Source organism: Equus quagga, chromosome 17 (assembly GCF_021613505.1).
Source record: "Equus quagga isolate Etosha38 chromosome 17, UCLA_HA_Equagga_1.0, whole genome shotgun sequence".
NCBI classification, from domain to species: domain Eukaryota; kingdom Metazoa; phylum Chordata; class Mammalia; order Perissodactyla; family Equidae; genus Equus; species Equus quagga.
Genome location: NC_060283.1, coordinates 584,004 through 607,869, shown reverse-complemented (window position 1 = coordinate 607,869; position 23,866 = coordinate 584,004). Strand labels below are relative to the sequence as shown.

The window sequence follows — 23,866 nt, the reverse complement described above, 5'->3', positions numbered from 1 at the left end:
GCTGGGGGGGGCAGTGAAAACAAGGGGCTCAAACACTTTGATCCCTTAGGAACTTGTAGATTCACTCCATCGGGGTCAATTTTCACTGACCAAAGGCCACTAATTCTCTTCTTCTGAAAACAAAACAGCAGATAAATCTTTACCCAAACATCTGAGGTTAAGTCTTTTCCTTTATCACACACTCTAGAAAATAATTCCCCAGCGTGCCACGTATGTCCTAATCGTATACTGACAAGGAAATAAAACCACGGCAGGCACTAAATGCCCAGTGCGGCTGTGCGCTCACATGCAGAATGCACATGACACACGTGGTAACAACGCACAACCCAAGAAAACGCTCACGAGGACCTGACGCGTCTGCGCGGCGCGGTCTCTTCTGTGGGGTCTCCTGGATGTTCAGCCCCGTCAATTCCATGTGGGGCCCTGATGTCACCTCCTCACACCACATGAGTCCCCTTCACTCCCTCTCTGTTAGATGTGGGATGACAAACTCAGAGATGTGAGGACTCAGAGCCCACAGAGGAAGGCCTGTGGCCTCTGACCTGCTGGGAACTCACAGTCCCTAAGTGCCGATGCAGCCTGACCCCCAGTCAAGGCTCTGACGCGTCTCAACACTGTTCTCTGAGAGACACAGACGGATCTGAGGATGGAAAGTGCTAACGAGACTGAACAGCTAACACACTGAGGAATTCCTATTAAATACCCCCTGAAAAAGTCCAAAGGGATTTAAAATCACTACTACTTTAACTTCAAAAGCACAAACAATCCTGCCAACCAGGTCCATGGGAGCGTTAGGCTAAGAAACAATTTTAGCATACGATTTCTACTCCCTTTCTAAACTCAAAAGCTCCCACAGGCAACCAAACACCATCTTTAACACCAAGCCAAATGACAAGTGGCAGGGAGGACCTCCGACTGCTGAAACGAGGCACACAACTGAGGCCTCATTTGCCACACACAGGCCTCGTCCTGGACGGAGGGGACGAAACCCACTTCCGAGGTGCCAGCACTCACCGCTCATGTCTGCTCAGAGAGGGCCCACTCACCACCTCCCGAATCCCTCCAGGCCAGACCTTGCCAAGGTGGCTCCACTCCTGACCCGCCGGCCTTCAGTCCTGGCCATCCTAAGAGGCCAACCTTCACCTTAGTCACAAGTGAAGGACGGGTCGTCACCTCAGGTCATAGGTCAAAGGCAGGTCATTACCACCCCTCACAGTCAAGGGCAGGTCGTCACCTCCCCACCTCACAGGTGAGGCAATTGAGGCTGGTGAGATCAGGTCACCCAGGTCGCAGCGTGAGCAGGAGGAAGGGGACTGGAGCCCAGTCCCAGCCCAAGGCAGTGCGTCCCCACCCCCTGAGTACAAGGAGAAGAGAAAGCGCATCACAACCCTGACATCTTCAAGGCCCCGAAGGTGCACAATGATCCTCCTTCCTTCTCAGATGGAGGACTAAGAGCTGCGTGACTGCCTGGCCCATCTCTGAGGCAAGTGCCCCGCCTGGAGTGACCCCTCAGGGCCTCACGGTGGATGGACAGCCATGCCCTGCAGTCCAGAGGGCCACTGCCATGCACCAGACAGGCTACCGGTGCAGTAGAGGTCACAGAGCAGACATGGAGGGGGGGACACAGAGTGAACAGGGAGCACAGGGACATAGAGCGGACACGGAGCACAGTGACACAGAACGGACAGGAGCACAGGGACACAGAGCACAGGGATACAGAGCAGACAGGGAGTGCGGGGACATGGAGCACAGGGACACAGAGTGGACAGGAGCACAGGGACACGGAGTGGACAGGAGCACAGCGACATGGAGTAGACAGGAGCACGGGAACACAGAGTGGACAGGAGCACAGCAACATGGAGTGGACAGGAGCATGGGATGTCGTGTCCGCACCACTACACCTCGTGCACTCACGCTGCTCCCTCTCACAGCCTTCCCAACAGGGAAAGTGCACTTGCTGTTTGCATCCCCACCACTGACATCTACGCAAGCAGACCCTCTCCTTCCAGAGTCCACAGGCCTGAGGGGGACAGGGAAGAGAAGTGGTGGGTACCTCAACAATCTACGGTGAGGAACGCAACGTGTTGGCATGCCAGGATTTAAGAACCCAGCCTGCTGTCGACCAAGAGAAAAAAACCCCTGCCTGTTCCCAAGAGCAAGCTCAGGTCAAAAGGGACACTCAGAGGACCATCACGGCCCTGCAAAGCCCGGCCAGCACGTCTCAGGGATACCTCCCAAGAGAAGGCAGCTCCCCTGCTCCAGACAACTCCAAGTCTGCGTGCCGGAGCGTCCTCCAGGACGAAACTGCCGTTTTAACCACCCACAGAACTGAGGGTAGACATGCCCATCAAACCCTCCTGTGAAACAGGAACGGGCAGAGACTCTATAGGGAAGGGATGGACCAAGAGCTCTGCGCATCGGCAGAACCCAAGAAGAGGGTCCTGGGGCTCAGTAGGCGAAGAGGTGGAGCGAGCCCTGTGGACAGTGCAGCAGCCACCTGGCGAGGACAGGGCCCCGCTCAGCGCCCTGCCTCAGCTCCCGGAGCGCAAGCACTGACACCAAGGAGACGCGCAACACACGGAGCAGGAGCAGCGTCGCCCGTGCGGTGGGACGCTGCTCGGCCACGCGCACACAGCGTCTCTGCGGCCCAACGTCTGAGTGAAATCAAGTTCCCAACTCACAATCAAATGACGTCACAGAAAATGGAAACATGACTTGCTGTTTCAGAGGAGCCGATTCTCCAACCCGACTGCACAAAGACCACGCAGGCACAAGTAAAAGCACAGCAGTCCACGTAACGTGACACATGGAAGAAAGACGTCACTTTATGGCCCGAGAAGGTCTAGTCGGGCACCCAGATGCAGCAACGGCCAAGGTGCACATGACACAGGAGTCACGGCCTTGGAGATGCTCTTGCTGCGAAGACAGCAAGCAGACCGGAGCCTGAAGGACGGTGTGGGCGGTCATGAGGCTCAGAGGCGGCTGGAGGCTTGTTCAAGTCTTGCGACGGTGCACATCAAAAAGACCTACGTGACTACGTAACTGTGGTGCCACATTTCAAAACTATCAGGTCTGATTAACAACCACATTCCAGCCAGGAGGGAGGGAATTCTAAGTGACAGTTTGAGAAATTAATAAAAACCCAATTCTCACTTTAAGTGAGATACCGTATGGCACTTAGCTTTGAATTTTGTGTTTGTTGTGAAATCCACTTATGGGGAGAACGTGGCTGGGCCAGCAGTCGGCTGCACTTCACCCCAAATCCAGGCGCAGCTCTAATGTGGCGGTTCATGTCATGGGCGCCACCAGACTGCCTCTCTCTGGACTCTCAGAGAAGCGCCCAGGGCTGCTGCCAGGCCAAACACCCCTGCAGGACAGAGGGGCGGGTACACACGGGTCGGCTTTGCTTTTGCACTGTCGAAAAGCATCAGCATCTCCACCTCTGGTCAGCTCCACAGAAACCACTGGACCCTGCACTAGAGACCTGCCCCTCGGTGGGGGATGGGGGGCAGTTTGAGCTTAAAGAGAAAGAGGAACAGGAGAGAGTGGCAAAGCAACCAAGCGCCAGAAACAGACCGTCTTCCCAGCAGGGATGGATTTCCAGACACAGCCAGCAAACGCATACCGCCCACCGCTATCTGCACAGAGCACACCTCTTGGGCCCGGCTCAAGGCCGGCCTGGCCCCATCAGTGGCCCCAGCCCCAGGGCCCCTCCCTGGCCCCCTCAGGGAATGGCATCCAGCAGTCACATCTGTGCAGGTAGACAGAACTACAGATGGCGAAGACGTGGGTGGGGACAGCAGTTCCATCAACAGCCTGCAGAGACGTGGAGGTGGGAGGGAACAGGTGAGAGTCACGTTAACTCAAGGCCACGGCGGAGGCTGCACACCAGGCCAGGTCCTCTGAGTCAGTGAGCACGTGAACCTGAGAGCCGGGTGTGCACCGGGAGCGCTCCTGTCACAGGCCAGGCTGCAAGGGCCAAAACCAGACGTTCTATCAACAAGCCACGTGCACAGAAACAAGGAGAACAGCAGTGCAAAGGATTCCAGCAAGGACACAGGGCACGTGTCCCCGGGCAGCATGTGCTGGCCCTCCATCTCACCTGCCACTCCACTGGCAACCGCTTTCCTCTAGAAACTGGCTATGCAACCGCCAGGCTCCTGGGCATTGCTCCAGCTCAGAAAACCCCGAAGCACAGCAAGGAGAACTTGTGACAGGCTCTCCTCGTAACCCACTGCCGACTCTCCACATTGGACCCGTGCAGCTGGGTGTCCACGGGACCCCGCCTGCAATGCATGGGCTCCACTACCTGCCCCTGCACCGCCAGGCCACCTGTGGGGGCCGGGGAGGATGGCTGGGAGGAGGCAACACCTGCAATGACCACAACCCAGGGTCCAGCGGCCGTCCAGGAGCAGGGGCCACAGACAGGCTGGTCCTCGCACACAGAGTGCGCTCCGGCAGTTCGGGAGCAGGCCAATCTTCACCTGACTGGTTTTCTCTCTTTCTGTTCTGCAATTTCCATTAAAGAGAAACGGCTTTATAAAGTTACACATTTCTTCCAGGTGCTTCATGTTTAGACATTTCTTCTAAAATTAAGATTAGAAAACCCACAAGAAAGTCTCCTTGGAGACATGGCTAACTCCAGGCCAAGGCAAGGAATGCCCACAATGAGCCTGGAATGTCCTGTAGCACCAGAAAGGAAGGCCCAAAGGACAACAGGGACACACGCAAAGGACAAATAACCCAACTCCCTCTGTCCATGTCTCGGGTAATTGAGTGACAAAACAAACACTGTTAGTAACAAATTATAACCACAGGATAAAACAGGAAACCACAAGTAACGCTGCTCTAGGGAAATGGTGAATCAACTCAAGATCTGACAAGAAACAGGACACTGACGTGGTCTTACGTGCCTCCTATACAAAACACCTCTTAGTTAATAGTTACAAAGAAAGCAGGGCAGCTGCCCAGTGAGCAGGTGGGCAGACCCTACCATGGTGCAGTGAACAGTGGCACCACCAGTACCGGGGCGAAGGGACCACAGGCCGTGCCGGGGCCTGAGAAGACCTGGCCTGCCCCGGGGCAGTCTGATCAAGGGCAGAACACCCTGAACTCGCGCTGAACCCTCTAACTCGGGGCGCAGCCTCCAAGCTCTGAAGCCTGCCTCACCCCTGGTAGGAAGTGGGTTGAGGCTGGCTTAGGGTTAGGGTGTGTCCAGAGCAGGCCTGCTCTAGGGCAGGTCCTGCGGCTGCGCCAGGTGTGACTGGGGTGCTGGCCTGGGCTCTCTGCTCTGGTGGGGCAGAAACCCCACAGCAGCCCCGCTGCCCCAACCCCAAAGCAGCACCCTGAGCATGAGCAGCTGGGGCCCCCACCCGCACATCTCCTCCTCTCCAAGGCCCTGCTCCACAGATTCCGGCCACTTCTGCCACCGAGACTCTGGCCTTGGCCTCCTCAGCACCCTGCTTGGACCCCAGCTCCCTGCACATAGCAAAGATACTGTCTTGGGCAGAGATGGGGTGACCGTGGGGCTTGCCCCATTTGCCTTCTCCCGGGAGCCAGTCTTGTACCACACGCGGCCAACGCCTGACAATAGCTGCTGCCTTGTTTCTTTTGCCCAGTTTGATGGCTGTTTATGGCGGGAGGCTAGCTGAGTCCAGTTGCTGTTGTAGCCAGAGTGGAAGTTAACCAACAGACTAACATTAAGATTTGAAAATTCAAAGGCATAAAAGCTACAATCCACCTTGATTTTGCTGTGCTGTCATCAATTGCTAATTTATAAAGGTAAATAAACATGACAGGAACAATAACATTAGAGCACATGGATCATTTCACCCAACAAGAATGTGATCTTTTGTTACAATAACTCATATGCTAAAGCGTTTAGAAATTACGTTTCTACAGCTCCATGAATTTCAACTCACCTTATTTGTGTCAACAGGGAAAACACATTCCACTTCCTATGTATGCATAAAAAATTCAAATATAACACCAGACCTTTGTTTGTTTTTGGAAGGATCTCCATGCATCCCCATGCTCCTCCCTCCCTGCTCTAAGGCCCTCCCAGCAGAACGACATCGGAAAGGCTGGGGGTCACATACCTGTGAGGGGTACGTAGCCAACACCCTGCTGGTACACAGTGGGCATCAGGACCACGGGCTGAGGCGGCATCATCATGGCAGCAGGCAGCGACTAAAACACACCAAAGTCAATCCCGGGGTCACAGAAGAACGCATCACACATCAAAACCCCACCGCTTCCCATCCTGCCAAAGCAGTCCTGAGAGGGACAGCACGCTGCCTGGAGCCCAGTCACACGACCTGGGACAGAGGCACGGCTGGCTGGCCAGTCACGGAGCCCAATCAACCTCTTCAGATGCTCCCACTGACACCACTCCACCCCCACAACTCTGCTGGGAGATCAGGGGGTGACCGACTGGCACTAGAAGATGCTGTAAGACCCACAGACCCACAGCTAACTGAGACGCAATCAAAGAACACAGTTCAAGAAAGTCAATTTAAGGATAAAATTTAGAATCAACACCCATAACATTTCACAAGAGTCTCTCTAAGGTTTTACTATTTAAGTGTAATAACAGCTTTGCATATAGGTAAAAACGTCTGTTAATGACAGGTAACAAAGCATTTATGAGTAAAATCATGTTGTTGTGGGGACCTGCTCTACAACAGCCCAGAATTAAGAGGGAGAGGGGATGAAACAAGTCAGCACAAAGAGGGTGAGTGTGGAGCTGGCTGATCAGCCCACACGGGGTCTGCCAGACTCCTCTCTCTACTTCCACACACGTCGGGAATTTTCTATAGTAAAAGTTAAACAGCCACTACGATCATAAGACCACCCGGGTGACACACAGGGGGCAGCAGGAACCCAGGATCCTGGCTCCCTATCCCTGCACCACCAACTGCCCCCCATCACCCCCAAGGGCCCTGAGAGCGTGGGGCACCAGGATGGTGTGGGCAAGAGCTCAGGGGACTTGAAGCGCTAGCCACGGCCCGGCTCTGTCTCTGTGCTGAGCTCCTCAGGGGTAAGCGGTTCCAGAACCAGGAGCTGAAGTGGCCACTGGCCACTGGGGGCTGGCAAAGAGCTCACCACGTCTTCCCGCCCTGCCGTCCCCAGGCCCCTCACCGTGTACGACAGGACCAGGTTGATCATGCCCTCCTTGTCATCGCCCTGCCGCCCACTCAGGCTGTACCACTCGTCCAGCACCTTGCCCTGCTTCAGGGACTCAGGAATCGTGACGTGCGTCCAGGCGATGCGGTCATCCATGGAGAAGGCTCGCTGAGGGGGACAGCAGGGGAAGACCACGCTGCATGACCCCACCCCAGCCTCCTTCAGAGCCCCTCCCCTGGGATCAGGCCCTTGGCTCCTCCTTCGACCTTCCGGGCAGAGGGTAAACCTCTGGGGCTGCCCCCTCTCTCCATGACTGGAAGGGAGGATCCCATGGGGCCACGGCCCTCGTCCCCATCTCTCTGGCCAGCAAGGGCCGCAGTCAGGCGCCTGGAGTTGCATGGCCCTTCCTCCCCACCCTCTCAGTTCCCTCTCGGGTTCCCTCGCAAGCCCGACCGTCCAGTGACAGGAAGGGAGCAAAGGCAGCACTCTCTCTCTAACCTCGCCCCCCCACCCATCCCTTACTGGCCTGGGGCCGCAGAGGCACTGGGCAGAAGGTAAAGACTCAAGGGAGGGCAGAGGGCGCAGGCACCACAGGGCCACATCCTGCTTGCTACCCACCTGACCCCCGAGCTCTCACTCTGCTGACCAGGCCTCCTGCGGCCCTGACCCGGCCTCAGGAGGGGTGGGGCACTCCCAAACAGGAGCCCAGAGGACCAGGCTGGGGAGAGCCCCATGGCATCTATCGCACCCTCCTCAGGAACACCAGGATGGGCTCACTGTGACTCGCACCGCCAAGAACCCTACTTCCCCCAGCCCCGGGTCTGACCCCTTTACATCCAACCTAGTCACGAACAGCCGGCTGCCTCAATATGCCTTGTCTGGGGGTGACAATGTCAACACCCCATCCGCAGAGTGCTCAGTGTCTGTGTCATTGGGGATGGGGTACATGTGCCTGGTTTGGGGGTGATGTGTCAAACGCCCCATCTGCAGAGTGCTCAGTCTGTGTCACTGGTGATGAGGTTTCTGAACCCAAGCTGTGAAAGATCCTACATAGGGCACAGCTTTTCACTATGGCTGGGGACACCAGGACACCTGTCACAAAGCATAAAATGCCCCGTGTCCAGCACACCTAGGGTTCCCAGAGCAGGCTGAGTCGCCAGAACGACACAGTGCCTCAGCGACAGGAGGGCGGCCCCTCACCTCGTCAAAGATCTCCAGGTAGAAGGAGTCCACACCCGGGGGCACCGTGCACTGGATGACTTTATTCCAGCGAGGGTTCTTGGCGCCGTTGTGCGCCGTGGGCGTCTCGTACACCGCGTAGCCCAAGCGCAGCCGGCAGTACGGGTCCATACGGGTCATGCCGTAATTCTTTGCCAACTTGGCCTGAAACAAAGCCAACGTCAGAAAACAAGGCAGTCACCATCAGACTGAAAGCTCAGGGCTCACCTAGGTGGTCTGATCCTTCAATTCATCACTTCTGGGCTTTTCCGGGTATGAATCCAGCCACTCAAATCAGCCGGTACACGGTCATAACTGTGCTCCTGGGCACCAGGAGTAAGACAGTGGTCACGGCTCGCGTTGTGCATCTCTGCGGGAAAACACGGAGTGCCGGGCCTGACAGGCATCAGGTCACTTGCAGACACTTGGAGCGGGGGTCTGGAAGGAGGACTTCAGGGCGCCTGGTCCTGCAAGTGCGCTAGCTCCCTCTCCCCTCACGACTGTTTCACAGTGCTCAGCCCTGTCTGCTGCCGCCCGTTGGCCAGGGTCACAGGCCAGTCACCCTCAGTGTCACAGGTCTCCAAATCCCGAGAAGCCCAGCCACACCTCACGTAGGTCGTGAGCCCAGCCCCAGTGACACAGGCAGCCTGGGGCGGAGGGGTACGGTGAACACGGTGAGGGAGAGGGAGGCTTCGCTGGACCGGATTACCACTCAGCTGGTATTTACTCAAAGTGGGAACAGGCTTCAACATAAAAGCCAGAGCCATGAAACTCCTATGAGAAGAAAACAGAAAACCATCACTGTGATCTTGGACAAGATCTCTTAGATACAACAGCAAACATACAAGCCAAGAAAGAAATCTCGATACACAGGACTCCGTCAACATCGGATACCTGCTCTCTGAGGAACTCTGTCAGGAGGATGGAAAGACCAGTCGGATGGGGAGAAAATATCTGCAAATACCACATGTCTGATAAAGAACCTGAGTCCAGAATATACAAAGAACTCTCCAATCTCAGTAACTAAACACAACCCAACCCAAAATGGGCACAAGGTCTGAAGAGGAGGGTCCAGCCCCTGGCCAAGAAGTTAAGTTTGTGCCCTCTGCTTTGGTGGCCCAGAGTTTTGCTGGTTTGGATCCTGGGCACGGACCTAGCACCACTCATCAGGCCATGCTGAGGCGGCGTCCCACACAGCACAGCCAGAAGGACCTACAACTAGAGTGTACAGCCATGTGCTGGGGGGGCTTTGGAGAGAAGAAGAAGAAAAGAAGATTGGCAACACATGTTAGCTCAGGGCCAATCTTTTAAAAAAAAAATCTGAATAAGAAATCCTGACGGCAAATGAGCAAATGAAACACTGCTCAACGCCACTTAGTCGTCAACAAAATACAAATGAAAACTCCAGTGAGAACACCAGGAACCTCCTGGAACAGCTTAAATCCAACCCAACCCAGTACAGGTCAACCCCCGGAGCACCGGGGCCTGCACGTGGCTAGCGGAAGCACAGTGTACCCACCAAAGGACTAGGAGTCCACTCCCAGGTACTGAGCCAATCAAAGGGCAACTTCCGTTCACACAGAACCCTGGATGTCACAACTGCCATAAGCTGGAACAACCCTGTGTTCTCCAATGGGGCAACGGATGAGACTGGCCCAGCCACACCACTAGTGATGAAGAGGAATGAACAGCCGGTGGATACATGCAAGAACAAAGCCGAATCTCAAATGCATTAGGCCAGCAAAAGGAGCCAGACACACGTGTCCACGCAAACTCCAGAAAAGACGGCTCTGAGGGCTCCACTGGAGCCGGGCGGGCTTGCCGGCAGGGCGGGGGCCGACTGAGAGGCAAGGACGGCGTGTTGAACAAGTTCTCTATCGTGATTGCAGGGGTGGATAAACTTGTCAAACCTCATGGAAATGTACACTAACTCAAATGAGTGCATTTTAATGCATGTAAATTATAATCAGTAAGGTTGATTTTTTTAAAACACAAAAACCCTTGCTGCCTGCTACCCTCTCCAGCCCCCGCCCTTTCTCCCTTCTGACTGCGATTCCAACAGAAGCCTCTCTTCTGTCCGCAGACTCTCCTTGCCCCCACATCCTTCCACTCTTGTGCCAACTTCCCCAGAGCTCTGGCCAAGGGTGCCGGCCACGCCCCATCCCAGAGCCTGCCACCTGCCTCAGCGCAGAACTAGCCTGTCCCTTCTGGGGACAGGCCCAGCAGGGAGTGCCCTACATCCTGCAGCCTCACGTCCACACTGTGGGCCTCTCCCTGCAGTGCACGACCTCCCGTCTCGGCCAGTGGTCTTGAAAGCGCCCTCGACTTACTGGGTCTGGCACCGAACCATTTCCAATTCCCTCCCACCTGCTCCCACTGTTATTCCCCCATTTTGGTCAATGTCCTCTCCATCTTCCAGCTGCTGGCGACACAGGCCTTCGGGGTCATGCCGACCCTCCTTCCTTCACACTCGGATGCAATCTACAAGTCCACTGGTGCTCCCTGAGGTGCTTCCTGAGGTGCTCCGAGTGCAGGCACTTCCACCCTTTCGCCACGACCTTCCCAACAGCAGCCAGAGGGAGCCTTGGGAACTCAGCTCAGGACAGGGCGTTTCCCTTCCACTCAGTCTGATTCCCAGTCCTGCAGGTTGGTCCACAAGGTCCAGCCCCACCTCCACAGTCAATATGGCCCCTCGTCCCCTGGCCCCTACAGGGCTCAGCTAAGATCCACCTCCCTGGCCACCCTCCACCCAGCTGTCCTGACCCAGAGGGCGTGCCACCTGCTAAGAGGCTGCTTTACTTGTGCACCATCCACTGTCTGTCCCTCGACCCCAGCTGGTTGGCTCCCAGGGGCAGGCTTCGGGTCTGTCTATTCACTGCCATGTCCCCACGCCTGGAGCAGCTCCTGGCACAAGCGGGGGACTCATACTTGAGTTCTACTTTCCACAAATAAGAAATAACCTGGCCCAGTCAGTGCCCATTCCTGGATCTCACTCTGGATAATGCACTTGTCCTTCCCTTCTGTCAGGGCTTCGCACACCCCACGCTCACCATCTTCTGCTTCTGCCCTCCTGCGCCCAAGGGCCAGTCATCAGGAGAGGACCTCCAGACACACCTTGCCCTCTGCCTCCACTCTCCCCTCTTCTACTCCAGCCTCTCTGTGTGTGTGTGTGCTTTCTACCTCTGTCTGGATGGAATTACAGCTGTTCACACTGAACCAGTCGTGAGGGATCCTTTTACACCAAAACTTCTCCATTCTTGGGCTTCACTTTCACCTTCTTCTCAGGCGGCTGGAGGAGACCCTGGAAGAGCACAGAAGCTCCCAGCTGAGCAGCATTATTAGCCTTCAAGAGCTTCAACACCCTTCTATTGTCTTCACCATAAATTTGCTGGACCAATTCTTAAGACTATACACCTTCTCCTCAAAACAGCTTAGAAATTGCCGTTGTTTTCTGGAAAATACGTAGCAGAAAGGTCTGAAACCAGCTTGATTTTCCATAGCTTCTGAGTAACTTTTTATTTTGTTCCTGCCTGGCTGCTAAGCTGGTTTTCTCTCACTGATTTAAAGCAGTCACCACAGCCCATCAATCGCATTTGCTCAGAGCGCGGCCAACTCCCGGAACCAGCACCTCGAGGCTCCTCTTCACCTGGCATCGCCCTGTCCCGAACCCCAGCTGTGCTCACATGGGTTCCTTTCACTCCTCGAGGCCCGACCCCCGGCTTCACTGCCTCCCTCCTCCACGGCCGCACCTGCACCTCGCCCCCCCAACACCGCGGATGGAATGCTCAGGCTGTCCCTTACACTTCTAAGGGCTTTTCTGTGACTACACTGCAGGCACGTAGCACATGTTTAAGGAACGTGGCTCATTCCCATACTTACTGGGCACAACTACACACGAGGCACTATTCTAGCGTCTGCCAGGGACAGACAAGACAGACACACCACTCTGCCTCCCACAGCCATGTGCGGCAGACACACGTCACACACAGCATGGCAGACGGCACTGCCGAATGTAGAGAATAACCAGGTGAGGGGAACAGAGCATCCTCGAGCACAGGGTGCCCTGGGGGGAGGTGAGGGAGCGAGTGGGACACTTGGGAAAGTTCCGTGGAAGGAGGCAGATGAAGGAGGCAGAAAGGGGTTGCAGGGAGGGCGAGGCAGGGAGAAGGCATGCGGGACCAAGCAGGGAGAGCCACCTGCAGGGCTCTGGCCGTCCAAGGGGCTGGCAAGCAGGGTGGGCAGAGTGCTTCAGCCCAGACCCCTGGGGCGAGCCATGAGCCTGCCATGGGGGCTGCACAGAATGAGACAGAGCCAACAGAGAGAGTGGCCCAAGGCTGCAGGTCTGAGCTTCTAGAAAGATGGCACTGCTGCCTACGGAGACTGGGAAGGAGCAGGTGTGGGGGACTGGAGGCAAGAGCTCCACTTTGGGCACTCTGGGCAGGACACATCTGAAACGCCTACTGGACATCTGGGGGAGGCCCCGAGGGATGAGTGCACACACGAGTCTGCAACTGAGCCAAGGGGTGGGTGTGGGCAAGGAGCTGCTCCCCCTGGGGCGTGTGGGCAGGGAGGGGAGAGGGTGGCTGGGGACCAGACCCCACAGCTCTCCACCGGGCCCAGGAGAGGACCAGGGAGAGCAGACTGAGAACAAAGGCGTGGCCTCTGTAAGCCAAGGGAGAAGGGTTATTGCAAAGCAAGTGGAAAACACGGTGATGCTCTCAGAAGTCAAGGAGGTGAACCAGGAGTGCTCCTGACACCATGCCGGCACCACAGAGGTCCTGGTGGAGCTCATGGAGGGTGCAGACAGGCTGCAAACGAGTGTTCATGAGACGACGGGAAGGGCCAGAGTGCTTTGCAGCCACGTACCCACAGGAGGGGGTGGCACTCTGCTACAGCAGGCCCTGAATTTACCGCGACAGGAGGTCACTGAGCAGAGGAAGCAGCATGCTATTTTAGAAACGTGCACGAGTGAGTCTTTGAGGTGTGCTATGACGAAAAGGGGGCTTGACTGTGAACCCCATCAGCACCGAAGAGTATTGCTGAGTGCCGGGGATGCTGCGAAGTACGCACCTCAAAACTCCAACTCATTCATGACGTCCAACAGATTCTTCTGTCTGTGCATTTCTACAAAACTGTGACTTGCAATGATTTTCTTTCCTCATGGTTTTACAGAAAGTTTTGGTGACAAAACCATTTCACGTCCGACAGTGTATCTGGTTTTCATCCAGCAACCGTGGGCATGTCCAGGCCATCAGCACCAAGCTGCATGACAACTAGAAAGGCTCCTGGCTGGATGGGAGAGCCGCCGCCACTGGCCCTCTCTGTCCACCCCCTTGTCTGGACAATGGCAGCACCTCCACCTCCCCCAGCTTCCGTGATGGTCAGGAGAGACCGTTTGCACAAAGGAACAGTGCCCAGCATGGAGCAGACACCAATAAATGTTCATTACTAATTACTTTATTTTTGGCAGAACCCTGGGTAATAACCAATATTTTTCACACATATGTTTCAGGAAAAAGTGGAGTCAGAAAAAGTTCCATCTGTCCACACAAAAAACATGGCATAAAAGCTGAAACCCACAATCCCACCTGTTTCCACCCTTTCTCTCCCCACCATGTGGCCATGGCCCCAGCCCCAACACCCACCTGCACCACGGTGATGCTGAGGCGGCCCACCGTGCCCACTGTCCCTCCAAACTGCAGCTGCTGGGCTGCCTGCGCGTCCAGCTGGATCTGCTGCTGCTGCTGCGTGGGCAGGATGCGGAGGAAGTCCTGCGGGAGCTCGCCAATGTACACCTAGGGCCAGGAAGAGACGACATCACGGCATCAGTAAGGCCAGGGACAGAGTGAGACAGGGCCAAACCCTGGGCATTTCCAGGACCCAGAGGCCTGGGCTATGCTGCACCTCAGTTTCTTCACGTGTGAGACGAGGGGCCCACAGGGTCAGAGTGTCCAGTCTGAGGGCCTGGAACGACCACTCCGGCCCTCAGCAGCGGCTCTGCACCCCCTGGCACGGGAGCCCTTCTCACTCAGCAGACATATACTCAAACCAGGCTCTGTGCGGGCTCACTACATGTTGCTGCCATTGAAATCAGGTTCTCATGCTCAAAATGGGCTTGTTGGATGGTTTCTCAGGTCATATTCACACGCACTCTGTTCACATGTCCAGAACCTGTTTTCCCTGGTGCCACTACAGCTGTTGGCCGGGCACCTGTTCAAACAACGAACGAGAAGAAATCTGAACTGTGGATCTAAAGCTCTCTGGAAAACCCTCTCTACGACATACTTCAAATACTCCCATCTGAAACAGGGCAAACTCAACAGCGCCCTGAAGAAGTGAATAGACTGACACCAAGAAGCCCCAAGACCTCACCCTTCCACTTCTCAGGAAGCCTCTGTCCACTAGGCTGCTGGCCTTGGACAGAAGGAAGGACCCTGAAGAGGCCCAGCCCCAGGGGCTGGAGGGGACATGCTCCTGAGGGACATGCCAGGAGTGTGAGTTAGGGGAAGGGCTTGAAGGGCAGTGGGAGAACAAAGTCTTCCAGGGAAAACTGGAGGAGATTAAAGCAAGAGTCAGTTGAGACTCACTGAAGTGGCTCCAGAAAAGGCTGACACAGCAGAGACGCGCAGAGGAGGAATGGCTGCACCCCCATGCCAGGGCGCCAGGTGGCTCTGCAGCAAGGCAAGCCAGCCTGGGGCCCGACTCACCCGACCCAATGACCCAGCCCAGCTCAATGAGCAGGACAGTCGCCACTCTGCTCCTTCCAGGGCAGGGTGGGTACAGGGTCTGGAGGGGTCACAGGCTAAGAAATGCCCAGATCAACAAATGGCTGAAGAAGCCCACTGGGCTAACAAATCCCCTCAGAAGAGGAGGCCTGGCTGCTGGTGGAGAAACTGGAGCCACAGGGGCACAGGCGCTGCCAGCAGTGGACCCGGGTCCTCGTTAGCCACTCCAAGTGGTCATCACAAAGGGACTCCCAGCCAAGGGCTTGAAGGGCTGCTTGTTTTCAGGAAATGCTGAATAGTAAACCCCATTGTGTCACAGGATGAGTTCTGGCAAATGGCATTCACTGATGGCAGCCACCAGGGACCACCTCGGATGTCCAGGATTCTCCTTACACCCTAAGGCCTCTGCTGTGCAGACCAGACGCCTGCTGGGGTTTTGGACTTCCCAATGACGAGGCATTCGGCCAAGGTCCAGGAGGTTCTGCACCCGCTGACCTCACAAGCACACTGGGAAAGCATTTCTCCCCAGGTGCTCTCGTCACTTTCCATTTTCATTTCAAATGTCGCTGGAAAGGTCTAGGTTCCTCCCTCGGCCTCCCTTGTTCCTCCCTTTGGCCTGGAGACCTCACAAACCAGGCAGGGCTCCGTAACCAATGGAGTTGAGCACAAGGGGAACACACAGGCTCAGTGCCGGCTGAGTGCTGAGAACTCAGGACCCCAGTCTGGGGGCTCTCCCCCGCCACCCCTGCACCCCATCACCTTGGTGCTCCAACTGCTTTTCTCTAAAGAACAAGAGTGCACTTATCTTGGCCATTCGCCTCACGTGACCCAACAGACTGGGACATCTCAGAGTGATCTTTGTGTCATCAGAGAAGATGTTCCTGGCAAAGACAATATCTGACAGCTTCTCTGCACCTGGGGTGCTGGGCCCAGAGCCTGGGCCTGAGCATGCACTGCAGACTGACTAGACGGCAGCAGGTGCCAGGAGAAGAGCACAGCACCTTCCCAAGGGGCATTGTAGGCCGCATGTCCCCAGGTATGTTGCATAGGTTACCAGCAGGTCCCAGGGCTGGCCCTGAAGAGAAGTCCCCATGGTGACACCCTGCAGGCTGCACACACTCTGGAGGGCTAAAGCCCAGGCGTCACTGCTGTGAGACAGACGCCAGTCGCCAGTACCTGTCGGTTCCTTCACCCACCTCCCAAACGCACGCACACCCAGAACCCCTCCCAGCCAACACAGGACGTGGATGCTTCCTTGCCAACTGCCCACAGCCTTGCACCGCAGTCTCCATCACTAGCTTTGTACACTCACCATGAAGACATTATCTTGCAGAAACAGACTCATTTTTAACCAAGTTCAAAGGATTAGTGCACAGACCAAATTCTCATTTATTCTGAGAAATAACTGCCCAGCATAGGCCACAGCCTCAGTTCAGAGGAGCCAGCAGGGAACAGGCTATGCCCTTGAGTGGATACACTGGAGACAGCCAGACACATGCCAGTGACAGTGGTGAGTCAGGAGAGGCCTCCCTCTCTCCTTCATTGTTTCTATCTCCTGTCTGCCCCTATCGTGAGACCAGGAGTTACAGGTGTCATGTTTCTTTTTACTGTACTCTTCCAGGCTTTCATCGAAGAGAATGCGACTGCTTCTTCCCTTTTCTTGAGGAAGATTAGCCCTGAGCTAACATCCGCTGCCAGTCCTCCTCTTTTTGCTGAGGAAGACTGGCCCTGAGCTAACATCCGTGCCCATCTTCCTCTACTTTATATGTGAGACGCCTGCCACAGCATGCCTTGCCAAGTGGTGCCATGTCCGCACCTGGGATCCGAACCAGTGAACCCCGTGCCGCCAAAGTGGAATGTGCGAACTTAACCGCTGTGCCACCAGGCTGGCCCTGCGATTGCTTCTTAATGGGGGAAGATAAAATTATATCAAAAGGCCAAATGACTTAGTTTAAGTATAGTTAGTTAAACAACTACAGACTAGTTAAACAAAAGTTTAACTGTAAATAAGAAATAAGGATTTACTAAATTAACAGTGCAAACAGAATATGTGAAGGGGAAAAAAGTGGAGACACCTGGCCAACACGACCTCAGCCAGGTGGTCCAGGTCAACACCTGCAGCGACAGGTCAGGGAGACGGCAGGTTCCCGAGATGATGTGATGAGAAGGACCCTCACCCGTGTGGTCTTCTTCCAACTGAAGGACAGTCTACAAAATCGGTCACCAGCAGTCCTCATGCTGTCAAGGTCCCCCAAAATAAGGACTCTCTCTGAGAGACGGTCCCAGCATGCAGGCAACTAAGGAAACGCAACAGCTGACTGCCACGTGGGCCTAGGTGGGACCCTGGGACATTAACAGGAAACTGGGACATTCGAATAAAATCTCGAGTTCCCAGTCGGCTACCAAAGTCAGCTTCCCAGTGTAACAAATGTGCCACGTGATGCATGACAGTCCCACGAAGACAGAAGGTGTCCAAACAAGGAGCTCCCCCACCTTGAAGAGCCACTCCTGTTAATAAAGGCAGTTCACGTGTCACACGTTACAGATGAGCCAGGTGCCAGCGGGAACCCCATCGCTTCAGTGACCTGACTAGAAAACGCCATCAGTAAATACGTATTCTCTATGGAAGTTAAAAATTCAGTGGTCACCCTAAAATTTATTTTTGCCACATTATGATGGAAGAAATGTTTGAATGGTCATATCAAAACACATGCTTGATCCTGGCTCAAAGACTTGGGATCAAAGAGAACAATCTTGACAGTAGATAAATAATGGATCCAATTTTTAAATATAATTTGGCTTACATTCACAAGATGAGTATATTGAGTCCAATACTAAGAAGTAACTTTAAATCCCTGTGTTAAGACCCATGAGTCCACTCCTAGGAATAACCCTGTAAAGGTGCTCACAAGGATGCTTGCTGCCTCACTGCTGGCAGAGCCAGGGCATGAGGAGAAGGAGCACTCACCACGAGGCCCAGGGACGGCCACAACGGAGACCCACGCAGCCCTGAAGAGGGAGCTGCCCCTGTGCCTGCTCACACGAGCCCTCGTGGGCACCTGGAGGAGGGGCACAGAACGACCACTGTGCAAAAATCACAAAGGAGGTTTTATGTCTAAAAATAAAGCCTAAGAAATTAATACTCAGGAGTGGAACTCGGCAGGGAGAGAGAAGGGGAGGAGATGGGGGATACAGTTTAACTTATTTATATTTTCATATCCTCCTAGAAATGTTCAAAAGCAATTTTTTTAATTGTGTACATGAATTACTTTTATAATAAAAGTAGAACTTTCATTCCATGAACTCTCTGGGTTTTGACTTCTCTTAAAACTAAAAGCAACTTTCATAAATATTAGTCTCTTTTAAATGTATTTTCAAAAACATAATTTCGTACTTCTTAAAATCAGTGCTTTTTCTAGCCTGTGGACACTCAGAGAGCATCACAAGAAGGCGATTACTGACACCTCCTCTCTCCCAGGGCTCTAGTCCACTGCAGCGCACTTGTGCAAGAAACAAAAGATTTGCAAGATCTGGTTCTATTCAGAATAAACACTCTTTCCAATTCCAAATGTTAATTTTGGCACAGAAACAGAGTTTAACTAGTTTTTTACCACGTAATGTGTGCGCTCACTATCTAAGCTACAAGCACGCCTGTGAACACCACACAGTGCGAGCCCGACGGGAAGAACCGAGGATGAGGGAGGCAGCACTTCCCACCCACAAGGCCTGCCCACAGGGGCCACTGAGGTGCGGAGGCTGGGCCCAGAGCAGCCTCTCCTGCCTGCAGGGCAACCTCCCGCCACCAAGCCCAAGGTCACAAGCAGCAGCAGCAATGTACCAGCCTAGGGCTGTGGATCTCTCGGCCTGTCTGGCATCACTGTCCCTCCAGGAGCACTTGTAAACTATCTTGCCTCATTGCCGCCAGTGCAAGTGCAGGGCCGCAGATACACCGTATCTGTGCCCCTGTCCTGGAGTCTACTCGTGCTCTCTGCATAAGGAGGGTGAGCAGGAGGCCTTCTCTTTAGTTACTGCAGGGTGAGGGACAACCAAATAGAACTTTCAAGTTAAAAGTTAGATTAAAAACTAACAAGCTATTAACACTTAACTTTGTAACTGCGTTTTTGAATGACTTTTAATGTAACTTTTCACTTATAAATTATAATGTATCTGATTACACAATTAGCAATCTATAAAATAACAATGCAATCGAAAATTCAAAAACTCATTCAACCGTCACTTTCCCAACAAAAGCAAAACATCTGAAAAAATTAATTTCTTAAAAAATATTTTTGGTAAACTTAACTTTTAACTTTGCTTGATATGAGAAAAAACCTTAACTGCTAGATGTTCTTTTCAGCACTTTGACATAGTTAGTGATGGGCTGAGTAACTTTTGTGGAAATAAAAAACAAAATGCAAATGGTTGTTTTCCGATCCTCCAAGCACGAGGTGCACACACAAGAGCCGAGGATCAAACACACGGACGTGGAGCGAGGCGGTCGGGGGCCCCAGCGCTGGTCCACCGGCACCGGGAGGAAGCCCCACTGCAGGCATCTCTCAACCATACATCTGCACCCCATTTTTGTGTCAGTATCTTCCCTGAACTCAATGGAACAGGCTGCCGAAGAAACCCCGCGGGAGCAAGGGAGCTCCGAGGAACAAGAGTGCCAGTGGAGCCGAGCTTTGGAGGGACACAGGCCACTGTGAAACCATTTATTGTGGCTCTTCCGAGAACCAACTTTCGCCCTCTGGGGCCAGAACCACCCCGTGAGCAGTGTGCGTGCTACGGGCTCTGGAGCCCCCACAACGAAGTCCGAGGAGGCCGCCTGTGCCCTCACACCCTGGATCCAGAGCTAACCTGGGGGCTTCAATTCCACAGGACGCTCACAGCTGCACCCACAGTAGTGAGAGCTGGGACAGAAGGGACAGAGGAGGCAACAAAACAAAAACAAAAACTCCCACGCGGTCAAACACTTGTGGAGAGAGGTGCAGCCTGCAGGTGTGCAGTGCAGTCAAGATCCCCGGGGGAAGCCCCACAACACCAGGGATGGCCTCTGCTGGGCCTGGACAGGGCTGAGCCCCAGAGGCCTCCCCACGAGTCTGGACCTGCCCTGCTCGTAGGCCCTGCAGGGGACACTGGCCACAAGATTTACTCAGGGCCAAGGCTCAGTGTGCCCCAAAGTCTGGCCCAGGAGAACTGGTCTGTCCACGAAATGACCACACAAGGGGTGGGAATGGACATGCACGCTGGGACCGAAGATGGTGGGCAGTGGGCAGATCACATGAGACTCGGTGACACCAAGGTGGCTCTGACGGCTGGCCTGGCTGTCTGGCTGAATTCTCACTGCACAGCGGCCCACAACCCCCAGCACACTGTGAAGAAGGGAAGCCACATGGTCCAAGAGACTGAGTGCTGACCTGCACTCAGCGCGACCTGTCAGCCGCAGCCCACACTCAACATGTGGGGCAGGTGAGGATTGTGGGGCAGGTGAGGAGCCTGGGGCAGGTGAGGTGCTGGGGGCAGGTGAAGAGCTAGGGGTAAGTAAGGAACCTGGGCCAGGTGAGGAGCCCAGGGCAGGAGAGGAACTTGGGGCAGGTGAGGACATGGGGCAGGTGAGGAGCCCAGGGCAGGTGAGGAACCTAGGGCAGGTGAGGAGCTCGGGGCAGGTGAGGACCTGGCACAGGTGAGGAGCCTGGGGCAGGAGAGGAGCCCAGGGCAGGTGAGGACCTGGGGCATGAGAGGAGCCAGGGCAGGTGGGGAGCCGGCACGTGCTACGCCTCACGTCTGACTCTGCCTGCAGGGGGTAACAGCAGGTGGACAGTGGAGTGAGCGTGACAGTATGTGGGCGGTGCAGAGGCTGAGAAAGAATCAGATTCTGGTCTGCTTTGAAGGCAGAGCCACAGGACTTCCTGAGGGATCGAGGAGACTTGGTCATCTGAGGGTTTTGGTCTGAGCAATTCGAAGGATGAAGTTGCCACCAAATGGATGGGAAAAGGCAGTGGAGGGGTCTGAGAGAAGGAAGGGGCTTTCTGTCTGCGATGTCTGGAATGTTCTAGGAAGACAGCAACGAGCAGCAGGCCAACGGATCCAGAGTTCAGGAAGGAGGTCTGGGAAGAGTCTGGGAGTCACTGTCATGTCATGTCAGAGGCCTGAAGCCTGGATACCAGCTGACACCCCAGCTGAGATCCCCAAGAGCTTGAGGACAGACAGAAAAGAGAAGCAGCAGGAGGAAGGAAACCAAGTGAAGGCAGTGACCTCAGAGCAGGGAGGGGCTGCTGTCACCTGTGACCTGGGCACAGTCCTAGAGGGTCCTAGAGCTCCCCTGGGGGACTTCTCGAATACCTAAGACAAGCTGCAGCCATGGCCCCTGCCTGGAGCACCCTCCCGCCACCTGCAGTCACCTCCCATGGTCCCTCAAAGTGCAGGTGGCCTCCTGTCCTCAGCCAATGCAGCTGCCCCTCCTGGGCCCACAGCCCCGCACAACCAGCTCCCCCAATGGTCCAGCTGGTGTTGAAGCAAAAGGAAATGGTAGGAGGTATGAGATAGTAAATGGTACATACAGAACTCCAAGCAGGGACAACCAGGAGGAAGAGCCAATGTTTTTGAGAAACAAAAAATAACTCCTGGGGACCTAGAAGCTCCCACATTCAGGGACACCCGAAAGGCCAGGCCTGGGGAAAACACTTCACAAACATGGACTGTCCATCCTCACTGGAACCGCATGAGAAAGGTTTATATGGAAGAACACTGAGGCACAGAGATGCTAACAAGAGGCCCAAAGTGAGAGAGCTGTCACTCAAATAATTCAGACAGACTGCCCCAGATTTCCCAGCCGCTGACAGAGGAACCTGAAGGGGCCAGAAGGGGGCTGAATGCATGGAGGGACACGGACAGGGGAGGGGAAGGACGTCAACCAGCAACTCCTCAAGACAGCAGGATAAGACCTTCACAGACTGAGAAGACAACTGTCGCCCAACTGTCGCCCGGAACTCCAAACAGAGCAAAACATCATTCACGAATTAGAGAAAAGGCACTCATAAACAAAAGCTGAGAGTTTGTCACCAAAGGAAGTTCTAAAGGATGAACTGGAAGCAAAAGCAAAGTGATCCCAAATGGAAGGTTGGAGATGCAAGGCGGCAGGGGAAAAGGAAGGAGCCACTGCACATGACAACAGCACAGGGCTGGAAGGAGGTCACGTGGGGTGGCGTGCTGCTGGGGAGGATGGCAAACACAAGGACTGACCTTAGATCCTGAGAAGCCTGTGTTCACACTTCTAGGATAACCACCACGAGAACAGAAATGCAATATGCATTTTCCAAACCAGTAGAGAACAAAAAATTTAATTAAAAGACCTATATTTAGTCAATCCAAAAGAAGGCAAGGAGAGAAAAAGAAAAACAGGACAAATAAAAGCACAAGAGAAAACGTTAAAAAAAAAAAAAGTGCGACTATATATAGAACTATTTAATATGTTGCAGTTAAAAGACAAAGACTTCTCAGATGTGACATTTTAAACATCCAGTCCTATTCTGCTGACAACAGACCACTCTTAAACATAAGTGTTCAGAAAAATGTAGTCAAAGAATGAAAAAAATCTGCAATAGGCTAACACTCCCTAAAAGAAAGCAGGCGTAGCCACCCCAGCATCAGCCAGATAAGAAAGGTTCTGGGCGAGGCGGCGAGGTCTAAAGGGGCCGACCATCAGGGAGAGGCAGCAATTCTAAACTTGGACACACTGACAACTCAGCTTCAGAGAATCCAGGGCAAACAGGAGCCAGAGAAACAGGACTACCCCCAGCTGGCGGGATGTGCTCACGGCTCACTCAGGACCAGGGCCAGCGGGAAGGGGCTTGCAGGGCAACCCGTCCACTTGAGCAAGAAGGAGTAAGTTCCAGGGACGCTGACAGCAAACGTACGAAACCCAAGGGCTCTCGACAGTTTCAGAAAACAGAACGCCAAACACAGGCCTAAAAAAAAAACCAACTCCTTCCTCTGAATATCAGAAATTAAAAAGAACTAAGAGTTCATCTTGCCTTTCCTGTACAAACTGTATTTCAGGACAGTCGATAGCTCTGGTTGTGGAGAAAGCTCATCTTTTTTTTTTTTTTTGAGCAAGATTAGCTCTAAGCTAACATCTGCTGCCAATCCTCCTCTCTGTGCTGAGGAAGACTGGCCCTGAGCTAACATCCATGCCCATCTTCCTCCACTTTATATGGGGGACGCCCATGACAGCACGGCCTTCCAAGCGGTGCCATGTCCACACCCGGGATCTGAACTGGCAAACCCCAGGCTGCTGAAGCGGAACGTGAGAACTTAACCGCTGCGCCACCGGGCTGGCCCCAAGAAAGCTCATCTTTACGAATAGTCTGAGTTAATAAATGGAGAACAAGTGATAACATACAAACATCACCCTTTGCCAACCCTAATGAAGTCGCTGGTCCAGTAACAATTACCAACAAGTGCAAGGTTGAAGAGGATCTGGACAGTCACGGGCCACCAGGCACCACCCACAAATCGCCCACAGGTCTCAAGAGGGAAAACGCAGCATAAAAAGGCAGGGCCATGCTGACTGCATCCAAACTCACAGATCAACCAGCATCTTCAAAAGCAGGACAAGTGGTCATTACCAGCCCAGGCCCACATCAGCCTGGACCCCACATCAGCCTGGACACCCCCATCAGCATGGATCCCTCCACCAGCCTCAACCACCGATCAGCCTGGGCCCCCACCAGACTGAACCACTCATCAGCCTGGACTCCCACCAACCTGGGTCCCACACCAGCCTGGACCCCCCCCCC

At 54.2% G+C, this 23,866-nt stretch overlaps 1 protein-coding gene across 1 annotated transcript in view; it reads right to left on the bottom strand.

The window, feature by feature from the left end:
* Positions 1-23,866, bottom strand: part of TOLLIP (toll interacting protein) — a 30,518-nt gene that overhangs the window by 3,148 nt on the left and 3,504 nt on the right. Inside the window, exons 2-5 of the mRNA XM_046643684.1 lie at positions 13,989-14,138; positions 8,326-8,508; positions 7,141-7,293; positions 6,099-6,189 (exon numbers count right to left, since the gene is read on the bottom strand). Of these exons, the coding sequence (XP_046499640.1) occupies positions 6,099-6,189; positions 7,141-7,293; positions 8,326-8,508; positions 13,989-14,138 (577 nt within the window). The remainder of the gene's footprint in view (positions 1-6,098; positions 6,190-7,140; positions 7,294-8,325; positions 8,509-13,988; positions 14,139-23,866) is intronic.